The sequence below is a fragment of the Tigriopus californicus genome, chromosome 4, assembly GCF_007210705.1.
Source record: "Tigriopus californicus strain San Diego chromosome 4, Tcal_SD_v2.1, whole genome shotgun sequence".
NCBI lineage: Eukaryota > Metazoa > Arthropoda > Copepoda > Harpacticoida > Harpacticidae > Tigriopus > Tigriopus californicus.
The window spans coordinates 4,487,064-4,507,029 of NC_081443.1; the positions used below are offsets into that span (position 1 = coordinate 4,487,064).

General features: G+C 43.9%; 1 protein-coding gene across 1 annotated transcript in view; it reads left to right on the forward strand.

Moving 5' to 3' along the window:
* The window catches only part of LOC131879892 (sodium channel protein para-like), a 72,837-nt gene that overhangs the window by 15,833 nt on the left and 37,038 nt on the right, over window positions 1-19,966 (forward strand). The window contains exons 2-6 of the mRNA XM_059226370.1: window positions 1,360-1,815; window positions 5,236-5,358; window positions 15,304-15,459; window positions 15,587-15,792; window positions 17,764-17,892. Coding sequence (XP_059082353.1) covers window positions 1,792-1,815; window positions 5,236-5,358; window positions 15,304-15,459; window positions 15,587-15,792; window positions 17,764-17,892 — 638 coding nt within the window. The 5' untranslated portion in view covers window positions 1,360-1,791. The remainder of the gene's footprint in view (window positions 1-1,359; window positions 1,816-5,235; window positions 5,359-15,303; window positions 15,460-15,586; window positions 15,793-17,763; window positions 17,893-19,966) is intronic.

A 19,966-nucleotide genomic window follows, 5' to 3' on the forward strand; every position in this document is an offset into this window, starting at 1 on the left:
CCATTTCTCTTCTCCCTTACAAAGAATCACTTTTTGTGTGAAATGACCTTGGAAACTTGGAAGGGAGGAGAGGGACGTGGACGAGGAAGAAGAAGAAGAAGGATGCTATATAAGTACCAAGGTCGAGGATCCAAACAATCTTAAGAGAACTAGAAAGCGACGAGGGATGATGGGGATAACTTTCCAGTCATCGTTGGGAATACCGTCTTCGAGAGATGGTCTGCCTATGCTTAGAGATAAAACCACGACCACAGGGGCAGATGAAGCTTCTGATTTTTCATGTATTTGATAAATCATGAATCCCCCATTGTTCCATTCGCTCGGAAACATCTCCTCTGAATTTGGCGGAACGAATCGGAGTAAGTTGCAAACTCAGTTCCATCTTCATGCCAAGAGTACTACTAATAGTCGAGGCGACCTCCAAAGGAAGAAAGAATGAAAGATGGAAAGAAAGGAAAAAAGAAGAAGAGACGAGAAAGAACGAGACAGCTGATGCACGACAAGAGTTTATCTTACCATCCAAGTTGCCTGCTTTGTTGACTTTTGTCGCATTATGTCATCAGCAAAAATTGTGCAATTACTTGGCACGGGACTTTACTCATGAGGAGGTGGAAGGAGGTGGAAAAGGAAGATGAAGATCAGAAACATGTATGAGCAATTGAACTCTACGTGGTAACCAATACACATGTAGTATGATTAGGGCTGGAACAAGGCAAGGCTCGCCCTTTGCTCTGCATGTCACTGACTGGGCCACTTTTTGTTTGTCTCCTTCTTCTTCTCTGTGTGAACTGTTTAATAGCAGTGAGGTTCGGCTAGATGTCGACGGGGCGAGGACTCACTTCGATGTACCAAGAAGAACAGCTTTTACTAGGGACCGACAAGCCGAAGGAAGTTCGTTCCCCTTAGTTTTCTTTTTTTTTTCTAATTGAGACCGAAAATACATACATACATACATACATACATACATACATACATACATACATAGTTCCATGTCTCGGCCCACTTGGTCTTTCTCTCATTTCCTTTTGTCATCAAACTGGCATGATAACAAGATCTTTAAACAAAGTCTCAAGTGACTTCATGAAGATGAATGAAGACCCAGTAGGTTGGCACCTTGGATTTGGCATCCGGGCAGAATACATTCCTAATGCTTTCGAGGATGCCAATTCTAGAACGAACAAGCCATGCAGGGCGATGTTTTGATGCTATGACACACTTGCTCCCAGTGCATCACCCATCATAACAGTCTAGGACATCATCCTAACTTCGCCCCTTCGCACAATAAAGTTGGAAGAAATAATGAAATATGTAGTGGCCACTGTCCTTAACTTATGTTCTTTTTCAATTCTTTTTCTAAAGGAGTGTGGAACACCGGAAGGCCGAGCATGCCTTCCGGTCGTCGGGGTCGCCTGACTACGACCCAAGACATTCAACTCGTCTGTGAGCGGGAAGAAGACGTGACCACGCCCCTTCTTTCGTCTCTTTGTCCGAGGACACGTAACATCCTCGGTACTAGCAGCCCCAGCGGCCGCCACAACTACTATCCCAAATACGTCAGCCACAGCAACCGGGTCAATAGTAATCGCACGAAGCAGTTCCGCCCGAGGACGGATCCCAGAAGCCCGGATTTGGCGTGTGCCCAGCCTCGACCAATATCTCCAAGCAAAGTGGTTGGGCCGCTCGATTTGAGTACGCTGACGTCCGAGGACTCTCCCAAAGGTCGTCGGCGACGAAGAAGACGACCCTCGAACCCGAGTGGCCTGCTTTGCTGGCCTGACTACCAGAGTTGATATGTCCGAAGATTCGGACTCGCAGGTAACGATTTACTATTGTTCAGGGGTATCTAGTACGTATATAGGGTACGTGTCATTTGCATCACATTGAACGGAGATGCTACGGGTAAAAATGGCGAAAATGAACAATCCCATCAGGAAACTTTCCATTGTTAGCTGTTTCATTGTGTGCAAATTTAGAGGCTCGTAAAACTCAGTACGTTAAAAGGCACACTCGCAACAGTTAAGATTTGTGCCTCGAAAGCTTTTGATTAAATCGTTCGAACGGACTAAGCATTGGTCGGTTTATTTGAAGCCTCTTTGGTCGATTGGGACTAGCATTGCCCAATTCCACCCCTACCGTCGCCCTCCAATGATCCAGTCGTCCTGGGGGCTGGTGGGCACATTTCGTCTTAAGTGTGAATCAACTTGTTTGCTCTCTGAGTAAGAAGGAGCCTGGCTTCTATCTATCCTGTTAACAATTCTCGTCGGGAATACTTATTCCGAAGGGGCGTAAGGCAGGAATCCCCATGGAACATTTGATTCTTTCTCCTCCCCCTCCCCCCCCGTCCTCTCTCTAGGATAAATTGCTCTCAATTGAATGAGAACGACCACCTTCCTCTGCCCACTCCAGTCACTGCGAGCAGCATGTACGTACATTCAAGTCTAAATAGTGCCTTTTCAATCTGTGCAGATACAAAGACAATGACTATGGTGAGCACGGGCTTCGCTTGCCGCACAAAAAGGGCGGAGGGGAGGGGGCGGTTGCTACGTTCGTCCCCCTGGCTAGAGAGCAGGATTTGGGCGCCCCCTTTGAAATAACTCAGGAAATTGCCTTCTGGGTTTCAATTTGATTAGCATAAAAGAGCCGTATGGCCTAAGTGCAAAAACAAGAAATTCTCTTCCTCATTTCCACATTTCGAGCATTTTTACAATCTCGGGAGGCAAAGCGACACTCACACAAACCCAAATGGTCTCTCTACTATCAAGAACCTGATTCTAAAAACTGAAAGTACAATGAGAGGGATCACATAAGCCGGCTAATGTATTCTAAGCAAAGGGCAGCCGTGGAAAGGCTTCTATCATGATTTGCGATAGAAACCAACAAAGTAAAGACTTGATTGATTTTGACCACGAGCTTATGCTCGAATGACTGGGGATAGGATATTTCAGTATTCACGCAACACTCACTGTTACACTCACTGTTACACTCACCGTACGTTGCACGACGTCCATCCATACCCTATGTGCGCACGTAGTAGCATGTCACTATGAGCTGGAGAGCAATTAGACAAAAGGGATCCCTTCGAACCCATGAGAGATGATTATCGCCCCATTCCTTCGGTTTCGTCAGCCGGGATCGTTTCCATCTTCTTGATGGGTCCACATCCACAATCCACATGGTCTCTCGTCTTAATCTCTTTAATGTGCTCTGAAATGGCTTTCCTTTCAATCAAGTGATTACTGAATTGAGGGGCAAGAGAGGAAAGCAGACAGACACCACGTGACTGTTTTCTTTGACTTAAATCCCCCTCACAGACCGGTCCAAAAAGCTCCAAAATATTTCACCAGACTTGCCTTCCAGCCTGAGCCTTTTTCCACCCCGTCAAACCGTCCTCTTCCATCCATCCCATTAAGTGATTCTAGTTTTCATAAGCACTTTCATTCTTCATTTACTTCAACGAGCTCAGTTGTGTTCCCCGCTCCATCCAAGGGGCAGGTTTTTTTCAAAGCTCATGAATCCCCTCTCTTGTGCTCTAAAGCTCTAAATAAAAGAAATCGGTAGTAGTCCTGAAGGCCATTAAAGGAAGTGACACAGCCTTCGCTTTGGTTCCTTCCTTCTTTAAGACAACGAGATCCACCCGTCTCTGCAATACATGCGAACGTACCTACAGACCCCCCCCTTTCCTCCATGTTTCGCACCGACTCAGGGCGACCTCCATTCCTCTTTCATCTGGATATTGAACCTTCATGATTTTGTAGCGGAAGTTTGAAGTCGAGGATGGCGTAGTTGGAGCCTTCACCGACAATTTTGCCCTCCGCGAGTGAGAAGGGGAATTTACGAACCATCCAAAATCGACCGAACTCGACTAATGGCCGTTAGTCTGCTCTTCCTTTTGTTATATTTCACCATATCTGATCACATCTCCCTGAGCCAGCGCATTTTGTTAATCAAAAGTCGATTCCCATTCTCTACGGCAATATTTGGATGCAGGTATTTAGATCTTCTTTTGGTGATTCTATTAGGACTACACTGATCTGAAGAAATGAGAGAAATGGACACTTCTTCCATTATGTTTGGAAAGCTCTATCAATGACCTTGATAAGTGTGCGATTTCTAACAACTTTGCTTTCCTTGTACACTAGTGAGCAATGAGAGAGACAGCTACATGAGAATACAAGTGCACGGTTATAGAATTTGAGGTATTTTTGTACTTGTATGAAATTATTTCTATCTAGAAGAATCAAAACCACACGCAGTGAATGCCTCGACCGATGAACAAGCCAGTCATTGCGGTAGAGAAATTTCCCTTTTCCTTCCGAAAAGCGGATGAGCAAATCAGAATAACTGCTATTGAAGGACCTCTCTCATGATCGTTTTTTACCCAACTCATCCTAATATTTTAACATTTAACATTTTTTTGATGCATGCCTAGCACTTCGAAACTATTTTGCAACACGACGCTTTCACAACAAAAATTCCTCTCGATCTGGTTTTGAACAAATAAATACGTACGTATTTATTGACTTTATATAGCACCTCTTGACCAAGAGTATTCTTATCTGTTTATCCGAGGGAATGGTAACAATTTCCATCAATCCCAGTTCTTTTACATTTGTTGACATATTTATACAAAGAGGCTTCGTAAACAAAAGAATGTCAAGATTTATGAGCTTTGCTTTATCCGTCTTTTCTTTGTAGATTTTAAGCGAGTGACTAGTAGTACATCTTCGATTACAAAATGGAAGAGAGGCTCAGCGAGCACAACGAGACAGCCAGATGGACGTTTTGGTAGGGCATTAGACGTAATGAACAGATTTATGGCTACGAATGCCGGCAAGACCAAAACAAATCTGTCCAACGACAGCCATATATTTGGTGTGCCCTTAATAGTCGTATGGAAATCATCAGACAATCAATGAAGATTTTCAATCCCAGAAACCCCCAAGCATATCGCCAAAGTTTTGACTCTTGTCGCACTTATGCTCTTATTGTTTTCCAAGTAAAGGGCAGGGACAGTCTTGAAAAGTAGACAAGACTGTGTTAGGAATTGGCCTCAGTTCATGATGACAAATCGTCTCCTCCTCGTCGCAGTGGTGTGGTGGTCACTGATCACTGATCACTGACCACCGATCACTGATCACTGGGTGGGAATGTCCGAGAGTTTCCTGTGCCAAATTGTGCCTCCGAGTACTCACTCCCAAGAATGTTCCTCTTTTTTTTGTTTTTTGGTTCTTTCAGACTGAGGAGGAGCGCCCGATTTTCCGTCCTTTTACCCGAGAGTCCTTGGCTCAAATTGAGGCCCGAATTCAAGAGGAAAACGAAAAGAAAAGAGAATTGGAGAAGAAGCGAGCTGAGGGAGAGGTAAGAACCGGAACCCACCCACCCACCCACACTCTCTCTTTCTAGTTCGTTCTTTCTCTCTCTCTCTCTCTCTCTCTCTCACACACACACACACACACATTCCCACAAATATATACAATACTGTACAACTAAAAAAAGAAGGTCCAAGGAGAGGAGAAGGTAACACAGCCTTTTGCGGAAAAAAAGGAAATGGGAAACCAAATGAAACTTATAGTGGGGATTTCAAATGGCCCACTGGATTAAATAAAAAAAAAAGAGAGAGAAAAAAGAATGAGAGCCCCAATCAACGTATGAGCAGGTAACAGGGAAACGAACACATCAGGAGAAATAAATGAAGCTTCCTTTGTAGATCTCAAATACAGTGGAATTGAACTTCAGTTTTCATTTCGTTTCACCCTCAATTTCGTTGACTCAAATCACTGTACTGCAGGCCTGTGTCCTGTTTCTTAAAGAATTGATTGATAATCGCTTGTGATGAGCCATTTCAGACCCAGATTGAGTCCGTGCATTGGCTCTGCTTTGACATTACATAGGCACTGAACTCAATCCATCGAGTTGGACCTAGTTGTAGCTAGAAATCAGCATTATTGGTCTGAGTTCTTGAGTTCAGTTATAAGGGGGCCATTTTGGAGCTAAAACCGATTAAAGAAAATCCATTCAAACCCATCTATCGTAGTAAGGATGTAATGGATCATATTCAAATTTCTATTCAAGTAGTAAAATCAATTACTTTTTTAAATTGACTTTTCAATATGCTTTTAGGCATGTACGGTTGTAGCTTGAGCTAAAATAATACAAAAAAAAGAAATTAAACTTACTCCCTACAACTTTAGTTGCTATAAACTTGCCATGATGTATTTCATTACACCCTTAAAACATGATACGGAGTTTCAATCACTGTAGTTAATCATGCCCATCATATTTTTCATCCTTTTGGACACTGACAAAATAACCGAGTTATCCTCAAACCTTACGTTGACGATGAGGATGGGTGGTGATTCGGGCTGGACGATCCATCGTTTTCCATATTGTTTCATGCCAAGTGTCCCCAATATGTCATGATGTTGCCCATTCCGCCAGAATACAAATTCGCATTGCTAATCAAATGCTCGGGGATGTCCTATCCTCTAATATAAGTACTCGTACATAGAGAACTTGATGGGTACATGGATACATGCATAAAAGGCCCAAGAAGAAGACTTTTTTCACCAATTCGTATTCGATCGTTTGGCTGCTCTGCTCTGACACATCATTGGCACACGGCAAACCATGATAAAGAGAGCTTCAAGGCAGCACCAAGAAGTGAGCCTGGTAGCCGTCCGACCTCTGGCCTTTGGCCTTTGCACGACAACAACAGTACTGGTAATAGTAGTAGCGGCAGCAGCTGTGGCGACAGCAGAGCCCATGATACTATCAGTGGCGACGATCACGATCATAAGGATGGCAAACGACTTGTCTCTTGCTTCTGGCATCATCCTCATCGCCTCATCGGGCAAAAAAGACTCCGAACCGCTGTTTGAGCTGAAGGTTTCGCCCGTGGCTTGCTTCTCCATTGCTACAGTAAGTCAGTCAAAAAGTTGATCGGGGGGACAACGTCGACGACGGCAACCAATGGAGCTCAATGGGTCCGTTAGTACAAGAAGAAGAAGAAGAAGAAGAAGAAGAAAAAGAAAAAGACGGAGATGATGATGATGATGTTGATGGTAGGATTCATCAACCATCATTAAAGCTGTATCATTGCTTAAATAGGGATCATGGACACCCTAATATTCCGATCGATTGGGTCGACGTAGATCATGCACATGTCTTGTGGGGAATCACGGACACATGCCATTTCCAATACAATGAGTCTGGAGGGCTTAAAATTGATTAACATTCTAATCGACATTAGGTACACACCTCAACCCTGACTACGTGTGTGTTCAATGGAAAGCAAAAATGTGGCAACTTGTTTTCATGACCTTTACTCCTAAGCCGCATCATCTATCTCCCGAGCCCCCCTACCCCTTTACCACATTTGAGACCCAATGTTGTGAATCGAATTTGAAGCGACCGACACCAAATGGCTGAACTTGGATTTTGTTTATCCGTTCGAAGTCCAGACTCGTTTGCTATTCAAGCGAGAGCGTCTTTTTGCAACTTGGAACAACTCGTTTTTGCTCAAGGCTGGCCGATCGCGCCGTTGGGAACTCTTTGATGGGACGCAAGCTGTGAGCATTGGTTGGTTGGTTGCCTGCCTGGTTGCTTGCCTGGTTGGTTGGTTGGATAGATAGATGGATGGCTAGCTGTTGGTCGGTTGGCGTACTTTCTAGCTGCCTCGGTGAGAGAAAAGTGAGAGTGAGATATGTTACGTCCTTGCCAAACTTCTGCCTGCTTATCACCCTCCACGGCCATTGGAACCGCGACAAAACCAAGGCGATTCTCGGACCTCTTTTTGCCGCTCCATTTTGGCCCATCCTATCATCATCATGGCCTATTTTTGAGGAAGATAGATCTTGATGTGACTGAGAGACTGAAAAGACCGACTAAATTTTCCATTCTGTGATTGAAAAAAAAACCAGTCACTTCTAACATTCTTACATTTCTTGACCATTCCTTGAAAGTTCGTAATATACTTACTTGCCCGCATTTTATTGACGCCATTGACGTGTTAGAAGTGATTCGTTTCATTCAGTAATGTGTGAGCAAATGCCATTGAAGACATTGAATTACTAATAGCACCCTTGGTTACCACACCGCCAACCCCTGCAAGATTTATAAAAGATACAGCAAGGTTTACCTCGGAACATCGTCTCTAAACTCAGACTGACATGTTTATGGATTATCGATATCTAATTGGCAAGCCTCGACGCTTTTATTGAGCAACTTGATTTATGGCCCGTCGAATCAAAGAATGAGCCACCAAATTTGAGACTCACAAGGAAACGCGAGAATGGGGAAACGAGCGAACCAACCAACCAACGAACCAACGAACGAACGGAACAAACGGAAATGGGCAAAGCAAGAATTTGTAACACCTTCAACGAACAACGATCAGGCTGAAAAGAACGAAACTCGTTGGTAATTGTGGCTTGTCGGGAGTGACCATGATTCACCTTCAAGTGTACTCACTGATAGAATTGTGAGAGAATATCCTTATCATTTTACCAGCAAAAGTTTTCTTAGCCTATTGTCAACGTTGTCAAATCACAGAGCAAAAACTAAGATATCTTTTCTCATAGGTATCTTCAAATACTAAATAGATCGTTCGTTTCGATTGGTGTTTTGAGCTTGGATTTCACCTTCTAGAAATAGCCTGGCCGATACTTTAACCGAAAGTGAATCCAATAACACCAACACCGACCGACGACTAATTAACTTGTTCTCACGTCAAATGCCTGGGCATTGATTCGGATGTCGTCTTTCGTCTTGGTTGGCCTAAACACGGATCGGCCCTGCACACTTTTCTCGCGTGACGACGACCTTTTTTCTGTTTCATCAGCTCATTAGAGCCAGGCCGCCCGCCAGACTGCCAAAGCCTTCCAAGGTCCCTTGACTCAGTGGGGCTTGGTACGGTAGTATTCTTCAACCGCGAGCCATTCCTGTGCATTATTGTTCAAAGCCACTTACAAGTTCTGGCCAACTCCAATGCCATACTAGCTAGCTAGAACAGTTTGTCCCCCCCTCGGTCCATCGCCCCATCTTTCTACATTGGTGTCCCATTTTGAGGGCCCCAATGGTCTTGACGTCAAATTAGCAATCTCATGAAAGTTTTCGCGCCCAAGGGGACTGACAACGAATACCGCCCCATGTGTGCGTGTATGGGAAGTCGGTAGTGGGAGGTCTTTTGGTTACCGTCTGTCCTAAAAAGCTGTCACGCTCCTCAATGAGCGGAAGCACTTAACACAAAGATGGCATTTGATGCAGACAGACGGACAGACAGACAGACGGACAGACAGACAAACGGCCGAACAGACGACCGCCAAGACGACGACCATCCACCACGTTTCACGAGGACCCTAAACCACATTTAGGAACATCAGAGAGAAGACGTACCAGAAGAAAAATCATTGGAAGTGTGCCTTCGTTAATTTCAGTCACCGTAGGTCGTGTCTTCAAAAGTTCCCACATGAAAAGTGGCGGTCCATTTAGAGTACTTTGTTCTAAAAAGAGCACCACCGCCTTACAATTCAGCCCCGATTACTTCGTCTCCAAGGCCATAGGCAAAGGGAGCTCCAGACAAAGCCCGTTTTCAACAGGAGTAATGGTTGCAATGTGAGAAAAGGGATCGATTGGGCATGGGGTTCCTCAGTCCTACTCCGCACCATTATGTTTTCTTCAGGGAGATGTGTTTTTTTCCGTGAGAATTCGCTCCGAAAAAAGGGAATGGGATTTTTTTTTCAGTTTCCCCCTTGAAATTGAGTCAGTCCTGGTTGTGCTTGAGGGAACAAGAAGAAGGTCGGTCTCGTCTCCCTCTCGGTCTTTATTCCATTCCACTTTCTCCCTCTTTTTCGCCCTATTCGGCGAAGATATTTCCGACGAGAGGAGCTCATATCTATGCAATCTTTGGCCCAACCGTCCACGTCTAATGGTTCCTCGTTTTCTGTCCCATCTTTTTCGTTGATCCATTCACGGATATACCCGCTATCGTATAACACACAACTTGCCTCTTTGGGCTTGACCTTCGAGTATTTGGACATGGGTGGGGGAGCGTAGCTCAGCTTGAGATTTGACGCCCATTTCGATCAGAGTAGATAATACCTGGTTTAGTCAGAGCATGCCTAGTTTGGAAATGCCCCTTGGCACCTTCTTATGCCAATAGTATTTCGGCACTGGTTGGGTCTAATCTGGTCTTATTTTAATTCTGTGGCTTCCAAGTTGGTCTTTGCATAGCTTCTTAACTGTGATGACACTTTGGGCGGTGGAGAAATAAGCCGACTACTCTCTGGGGACCACTGAAGGAGAGTGGAACAACTTGGAACCTCATTGAAGGTAGTTGGAGCGCAAATCGCTCCTCACTAACACATCATATCTGATCTAGGGAACACGACGTGCCGAAGACAAATTCAAGATTGTTAAGAAGACCAATCGGAAAAAGTTGGCGTCCAAATCATAGACAGTGTTCTTTGCACTTGCGTAAAAGTGTAAATCCTGGCTTACGTCGATCGAGAGATGAAATGAACAGTTACAGTGAAGTAAACCTGCGTCGAGAGAAGCATAATAACATTATTGTCGGAAGTTTTCGAGACTTTCCGAAAGGCGCTCTCTAATGAATTCCCAAGCACCTTTGCTCGACTGCTTGTGCTCTCTTCTTGCTTTTTTCGTCCTCTTTGAGATGTGTCGTTTGGCCGTTGCTGCTGTTGTCGTTGATGACGATGTTGTTGTCCCATTATCAAGCCCGTAAAGAGAGGATGAAAAAAAGATTTTTGTCGAAGTTAACTTCGCTAACATCTACATAGAGCTTGCTTCAGCACAGACAACAACTCCATCTCATTTGGTATGTTCATGCCAAATGTACACAGATCAGTATAAGTATAATTTTCAGGGAATTTATTGATGTCACGTCAGATGATGATCATTGATCAACCCGTTAATGTCTATCATGTGTGATATATAGAATCACCGGATGGCCAAAGAATTGTTAGTGGGCCTTCATGTTATATAAAGTAAGCTATTTCATAAAACGAAATTCGGACGACATACAAACGCATAGAATGGATGGTTGGATGGTCGGATGGTTGGTTAGTTGTTTGTTAGTTCGTTGGTTGGTTGGATGGATGGACGAGTGGGTGGATGGTGTTTGTGAGGGTTTTTCTTTCGTCTTCCTCTCTTTATTCGACTACGTGGAGCTTCGCTTTTTTCTCATTAGATATCCTTAATGACCTTGCCGCACGCAATATGCTCGTTTATGATCCCTGTGAATGTCATCGCGTCATTCCGACAAGACTGGGTCGGGATTTTGGATCCTCAGCGCTTGTCTTTGGCGTCTTCGTCGTGACTTCCCCTCTGGAAGTCATTGAAGGTGACACTGGAGCCTGTCTTCCTTGGCTTCTGTCTCCGATTCTCCGAAGGGTACGAAGATACCATTGTACGGACTTGTGACGAAGTTAGGATTAGCAAGGAACAAGCGATGAAACGAAGGGCCAACAGCAAGTGAGTGAGTGAGTGAGTGAGTGAGAGTTATTGTGTGTGTGTATGTGTGTGTTGCCATTAATAGTCCACCTAGGAACTTCTTCCTGACTCCTGACTTAACGTGGTGTTCGAGAATGGAGGCGGCGAAGCAACACAAGGACGAACCGAAGGAAGCCTCTTTGGCGTCGTCTAAGACAGATGGCATTGACATTACTCAAAATTAAGCCCACATTGTAGCAACTGGATCAGAGGCACCCACGAATGGACCCAGGTATCAAAGGTATTCCTCATTCTTTGGGGAGTTATGCCGGGAGACAAATGTGCCTAAGGTTTCATTAAACGTAGTCATGACGAAGACGAAATGCAAAAAATGCAAACCACACACACACACACACCAACACACCCACGACTCATAGTCCTTTTCCCTATCAATTGTTTAGCACAACATGTATTTGCGCACGTACCGGTACAAACACGACCCATGACAGTGTAACCCCTGTGAGGTGGGCACACAAACATACAAACACACAAATACATGGATGATGACTTTATCATTCATCTTGAGTCAATAGTCGGTTTAGGGGGCTGTAATTGTTCACCAAACGGAGAATCGATTTTGTTGCTATTGACACTAGCGTTCCCTCCGGTATTTAAGTTGGTGCAGTAAATGTGGTGCGTTCATCTGGACCAACATACTTCTCAACACAAAATACATGTTGTTTCTGACTCTAATTCGTTCGCACTATACGTAAAAGTCAATCATTTTTCAAGTGGAATTTGAAAGCAAAAGCGACATTTCGTTCTCTCTACAGCCGTTCCAAAACAATTCCCTTTTGGCGCAAACGTCAAACTCTTTGGACACCAAGGTCAAAATTATCTCCGGGTCACTAAAATCGGGACTCGGAATGATAGTATTAAGCTTGAAAAGTAGTTAGAGGGCCCGAGCAAAATGTTAATACATATCTTCGTTATGAAAAGGTGTGGAGTCACACGATTACAATATCCTCTTCATATTTCTTAGTGGAATGGAACGAGGCAGCTTCCCACGTCCATGGGATCGATCCGTTTATCTTCCTCGTACATGTTTCTTACCTTTGACTTTCAGGGATTCAAAAATGCCTTTCTGCCTTGGTCAAAAGTTGGCGGCGGTCGAGGTCGTCGTAAAGTAAGATTGGGTTTTACAAATAACCTGCCACTTTCCTATCTTTTTACCTATCCCCCTTTACTTACTACCTTAAACCGTGTTCCGGCCTCCTTGTGAAAAGTTTCCCCCTCTGAATGTGTTGAAGACTTGTATAAAACGCTAAGTCGCTCGCTCTACTGTTGTCTGGTCCCAGTCAAACCTCTCATCCATTGTGCAAAATCCCACCTACCAATCCTATTTATTATCCATAGTCGACAATCTTGCTCACGTTGTACAGGTTTCTTAATCTCCAAGCCAACTCACCCAAGAGGATGGTGGATCTACGATTATTCCGCCTAAACATATGATTAAACCACAAATACATACTCTTGTAGTGAAAGGAATCAGTACCTTGCATGGTTTTTACTCCCTCTTCATTCATTGAGTAACTCTTGTTGCCATGCTGGACCTTTCGAGGTTATCAGAAATGGCGGGTGCCCTTTTTGTATAAAACTGAAACATCAATACTGTTCATCCAGTCATATGGTGGAATGGGAACCAAAGGAGTCGAAAAGCCTAATCTTCTTTATTTGAATCTAAGCGTTACTCAGGAGGAAGAGCGGAACATATTCAAAGTCTTTACATTTTGGTGACAATCTTTCTTTCTCAAGGAAGTGAATGTGACACATGTTGCTATTGATCTGGCGGTCATGCACCCCATCTCCCTTTTACGTACATGAGATGCATTTCCAGGGACGTGATCCAAATTAGATTTCCTCGTTTTATGGTGTTTCTGATTGATGCATGATCCCGCTCCAGTTCTGTATATATCAATGTTGTACCATTTCAAGTCATTCACTTTGACTAGATCTTCTCGAAGAACACTTGGGCTGTTCGAATGGACATTGAACATTCCAATGCCCTTTCAACTGATTGAGATATTCCTTCTACAGTATGAGCCTTGCCATTTGAAAATACAATCGAAGGGGATCTTATTACACCCGCAGTGCATTCAAACGTCGGAGAAAGTGAAGTTAAAGATTGTGCCTTTACAAAAGTCAGAAGAATAAAGAGCCTAAAAGAGTAAACATGAATAGGGAAGGGACATCGCCTTTTGTTGTGAGATTTTGTAAGATGAGCACGAACGCATTCATTGTGTGCACTCTAGTGCACACATTTTTCACCTCGGATAACTTTTGACTCTGATGCTCAATGTAGCTGATAATTGGTATTGAAAGCATAAGCTTAGATCCCATGAAGGAATGCACACTTGACAGATGGAGAGCAAAAGTGTCAATTATTATCCATGTCCTGTCATTCCAACACTGTCCTTGTTGAGGCAGGCTGGCGGACGTTGAGGTAAGCTCTAGCACCAGCAAACAAACGTGCCTGCCACTGTCAGTGATGCAAATTGGTCGCTTCAAAGGTGGGTTCTATTAGAAACAGCTGTCTGATGACTCATTGCCATTTTTTGGGTGGTCACTGGCCTAATTTTCATCACAATGAAGGCAATAAAAGATCAAAATAAAGTCATCAGGTTATACAAAAAACTTACCTCAGGTTTTGAAAGAAAACATTTGTAAGAATAGAAAACTTTAAGATAGCACAAAAATAGGTCCAAAAAATTGTTTTTTTTTGTTAAGCTTTATAGTATGTTTTGTGTGTCTTAATGAGTAAAAATGTGCCTTTTATCAAAATACACTATTATTTGAGCACTTTCCTTCAATAATAAGTGACCTAGAACTGCAATTTAATGCCTTATCAAAGAGCTATTAAGCCCCCAAAAATTTAGTGACCTCACAAAGAATTGCGATGACGTCATCTCCTTTTCCTGCTTCAATGTCCCAGTACCGTGCAAGAAGGGTCAGCTTGTCAAAAATGTGTCTGAAGTGCAAAATTTACACCACTGGCATTGGTACCAATAAACAAACCTTCCAGAGCTTGCCTAAACGTCCCCAAAGCGATATCAATGATCCTTGAGGCATCTGGAATCTGGATTTTGAAGAAGGGAGCTTAAATGAAAGATTCTAATGGTGTTTAATGCAACTAAAGCAGTTATTGGATTAGGCTGTAAGTGACATGAAGTCACATCACAAGTTGAACCGGAGAACAATAGTTTCAAACGATTGCAAACCTGAGTGCAACAATCATAATGCTTGAATAATAAGAAAATATTCTTATATATAAGGGCTAAAAGCATATTTTGATCCAAGTTTACGAATTGCTGGTGCAAATTGTATACATATTGTAGATAAACAAGTCTAGAGGTAATTTTCGCACAGCTTAGAATAATGTACGTATACCTGCTTTAATTCACTAAACGCTACATCTCATTTCATTTATACTCTGCCTTGATTTGCTCTCACAAGAATGAGAAGCCAGAGAGAGGATGAGTGAGTACATTCACCTGCCATTGGCCTTTTCAAACACAAAGCAGCTAATCCGATCGTTTTGGCAAGCGTTGATCATGCGACCTCGTTTCATCCGTCCGAGAAGCAGCCGAGGGCATGAACTCGCCTCCTGTCAAATCGTGTAATAAACAGTCAGCTTCAATATAATGAAAGCCCTGTGTTGTACAGAGACTTTGTTCTAGGTGGCGTTTACCTGTTCATCCCGACCTCTAAAAACATACTGAAAATAGAACATCCCATTGGGATATATTCTAGATACGCCATATTCTAAAGCTATGTTTTCTTTATAACACGGACCAGGTTCGCTACGATGACGACGATGACGATGATGGGCCAATCCCCGACCCAGCTCTTGAAGGCGGAATGCCTGTCCCCATCCGGTTGGCCGCAGAATTTCCACCCGAGCTCGTGGCCACGCCCATCGAAGACATTGATCCTTACTACGCTGACAAAAAGGTAGGATGAAATAACAATTCATTTGAACTTCTTCGTAAATACCTTTTCTCTTATAATGGGGAAATAATGCGCGGCTAAATAATAATAAAAAAAACAATATGTGAGCTTCCTTCACCTTTTCTTACAGACTTTCATCGTTATTAGCAAAGGCAAGGACATCTTTCGCTTCTCGGGAGAAGATGCCGTATGGGCCCTCTCGCCTTTCAGCCCGGTTCGACGAGTGGCCATCCACATCCTGGTCCACCCGCTCTTCTCCCTCATTATCATTACTACCATTCTCTTAAACTGTTTCATGATGATCATGCCCTCAAGTGCGAAGATCGAGTCATCAGAGTAAGTGGGATGGATACTCGTACTCGTTCATGTTTACGGTATTTACGTACGGTATTGGAGTAGAATTACACTGTGTGTAGCTGACTGAACTGAAAACTGACCACATGTGCATGGAGCAATGTACCGGTCAACTTCCGAGGTATCAAAATTCCAAATGGGCCCTAACAGAAGGTCTAGAGGTGAAATCTTTATTTGAGGAAGCATGCCGGGCTTAGAGGGCCTCTTGACTGACTATCCTCTCTGTTGTTATCTCGCCCTACCAGGTTTTACGAAGAACTTTTCGGCGCAAACACAGTCCTCGTCATATTTGCCAATACTCTTGTGAGAAACGCCAACCGAACCTTGGAACGAGGATCGATGCAAGATGATCCCGAACAAACTCTCGTTGCTGGTTTCTTGCACGAGTACAATCTTGACGATGCTTATGATTAGGATGACGTTATTGACGATGACATGGATTGTTTTTGTCGCTCGTTCGTTCCTTCATTCATTGAGCAGTACAATCTCCATGTTTTTCTATGAGTGGTCGCGCTGTATTCCATTGCCATCGCAAACATGGCTCAGCAGCCTTTTTATCATCAAGGCTGCATCAATGCTGCTCAAAGCTTATTCTCCTTCGCTCCTGCATTCGCATTATTGAGAGCAATCCCAAGCGTTTAGAGCGGCATTTCTTTTTCCTCGAGATACTGGGATCTGCGTTAATAGCTATGGATTATTTACCACGACAGGGTGGGTCATGTGTGTACGTACCCACTGGATGGTCAGTCTTGGACATATTTTGAGGGCAGATCACTCCCATGGTTGACTTGAAGGCAATTCCAACATCCCCTTCTTAGGTAGAAATGTCTTGCCATTGTACTTTGTTGGCTGGCATAATTGTTGTGAAGATAATCGATTGATAGTGCAACGAAAATTGGGTAACGGGCATCTTCATGGTGGCAATCAGGCCAGCATTGGACCACCCTGTCATCACAAAGACTAAAGAACTAACTGACAAGGGCAGTGATGAGGCTTGGGTGGTGATAGTTGCACTTGCCCCACAATAGCATTGTGGAGGAAGAAAGCGATCAGTGCCTGCTTCGTTTTCGATAGAAGGACCTTGGTTGTTTTCGGTGGCGCTCTGGCGAGCTACTCTACGTAGAAGATCGAGTCGAGTATTGATAATAAGGCCGTGGGAAGGCAGTGGCCAGTCAGTCGTTCAGTCCCCAATGGCTTATGAAGCACAACGAGGTGGTGAGAGCAAGGCTCTAGAGGCTTTAGATCGGGGGCAAAAGCTCGATTGAGACAACCGATGTGGTGGATGGTGATGTTGTTGTTGTTGCTGTTGTTGTTGCTGCTGTAGGCGGTGGTGTTGTTGGTAGTAGTGGTGGTGTTGGCGGACTCTTCTTTCCCCATTGACCCCTCATTGTTTGTCAGCAGTCTTGAATTGGATCACCATGGCTAAGACGAACTGAAAAGTACTGAACAAAGAGGAACGAGAACCGAGAGGATCGAGAGTGCCCAAAACGAGAGAGGAGACGGGGCTCAAGTAGGGGCGGAAGAAGAAGCTTTCCGACCAGAAATGATGGATGAGGCCACATCAGATTTTGAGGTCTTTGTTTTGGCTCTCAGCCTCGACATGACTGGACTTGATGGGGCCCCACTTGGACGTGCGTAGGTACGAACGTGCAGTGCAGCACGTGTGCACGTACATACGTACGTACGTATGGTTGGATGGAAGGAAGGAGCGGGAAGAAAAAGCTCCAAATCCGTTGGATTCACAGATCCTCCTCTTCACATCCCGCATATAGCCTTCATGTATGTTTGTCGTCGATACAGAATTGAAAATAATGACCGTCACCACCAAGACGAACGAGGGAGAGTCCTCACCTTCCTATCGTCCTGCCGCTACCACTCGTTTTAAGGCCATACTGGAAAATATGAGATGAAAATCATGATTCAAGCCTGTTTCTCTGTTGTCCTTCATTCTAGGGTGATTTTTACCGCCATCTACACGTTCGAGTCTGCCACCAAGGTCATGGGAAGGGGATTCATTCTTGAGCCGTTCACCTACCTCCGGGATGCTTGGAATTGGTTGGATTTCATCGTCATCACTCTCGCGTAAGTTGTCCTGTTTAAGCGTTCATGAATGAGGCTGCTCAATGCTCAATGCAGTACTTGGCATTGGTAAACACTACTACCTAATATACGTACGAGTACAATGTGTCTGTCTACATAATACACTGGGTAGAGACGGTACAGACCCACCCTCTCTTAATCGGACCAGGCCGTCCCTCGCCCCATTGAGTCAGCCCCTCCTCGTCGTTAGAAAAAAGCTTTCCAATGATGCAGCAATGTCAATCTGGCGTTGTTTTTCTCCCTTCTAATATCGGCAAAGTGTCCAGGCTGTGTACGTACGTTGTCATCACTTTGTTCCATTTGTCATTGTTGGCTTGTTGCCTTTTGTTCCACGGTCTTGTGTCGAGCAGGCCTTTGGATCAATCATAAACAAACCTGCTGAATGCCCAACGGACAAATGCCCGTTTGACAGTCTTATTCCCCACTTTTGGGCCTATCCATGGGATAAAAGTAGGAAAAGACTCACTTTATCCTTTGAGTTCGATAATAGTCGAGCACACATTACCTAACGTACAAAACTTGTTGCCAATGATAGCCCCTCAAGTTTATCGACAACATTCGCGGTTTTGAGGCTTAGCTTGAAACATCCAATACAACATGGATCGCTCTTTCTCTCTTTCTCAGTCGCTAAATACTCACTCTCTGTGAGTCCTTTAAAAAAAACGGGTTTTCTGACCATGCCTTGCCAAGGATATGCTGTTGGACCTCTGATTTTGAAACAGCGACTCCAAATGGGAAATGAATGACAACCATTTCATAGTGTTTGTAGCCCCACCCTTATACAATTTATCACCTGGCGTTACTAGATGTGTTTTTACTGTAGTTGACCTATTCTCTCGTTATAATTATCATGGAGATGCATTTTTTCAGACCATGCTCTACCAACTCTGTGCTTAGGAAGAAACACGATTCACAAACTAAAAGTCGTTAACGGATCCAAACTTTTATCGAACCGGCCTATGTTCTTCATACGGGATTAGTTTATAATCAATCATTACTTGGAATGTAATCCCAATCCAATCATCGGTTAAAAACCCGTTGAAAAAGTATCAAAAAAAATATTGAAATTAGTACTAGTATTTCCTACATTATGGATAGAGCCTTGTTTAGTAATAGTGCTCGAATATCAATGTTTCAATGTTTGTCTGACATTCTGTGTACTCTCCAAGACAGCTCGGCCTTTTTGGCACCATCAGTTGTCCCAGAATCTTTGATACCTTACATTAGACATTGCCAGCTACTTTTTGACCAAAAAATTTCCTCACATTTGAACATGGCATTTTTCATATTGGATTTCATTCTTCTCATCGATTACGAAGATAGGATAGGTAATTCTGAGAGAAAGAAGATTATGACATACCTTTTTCCATCATTCTTAAATGGCAAGCATCCTCAAAAGGTCATATTATGCTTATTCGTTTCCGTTTGTGCTCTCTGTACGCAAAACGTATGAATGACTGGCGACCAACCGATTTGTTCCTTGCCTCAGTGTATCGGTTTAGTCGGAAAAGGCGAATAAGTAGACAAAAAGGCACATTGGGGACGGGCAAGATCTTTTTTCCTTTTCTTTATCTAACCAGTCTCGTTCCATGCACAAATTGTGCCATTTGTGCCTATGTGCCTGTGCCACTATTGGAGTGCACGTACGTACAACTACGTACAGAACAAGATCCAGCCAGAGTAAGAACTCAAGAGAGATAAGGTAAACTCTCTCAAGGGAGTAAGTGAGGCCACCAAACAACTACACCACTACCGAGAATAGGAGGGAAGAAACCAAGAAATGGGGAGAGGGCGAGTGAAGGTGAGGTAGGTAGGAGAAGTAGTCGGCTAATTGTAGTCGTGTGACGGGGGATCTTGGTAGGTTCTTGGTACGATTGGGTAGGTTGGGGTGGACGAGTTAGGTAGGAATTTCGGTAGGACGTTGAAAATGGTTGCCTCATCCAGGAAAGAGAAGAGGGGAATGGGAATCTGGGTACCTTCTTTTTCCTTGTCTTTTTTTTTCTTTCTGAGTCGTTGTTTTTCCGCTCTTGAGTGAAGGGGAAAAGAGGGGGGGGGG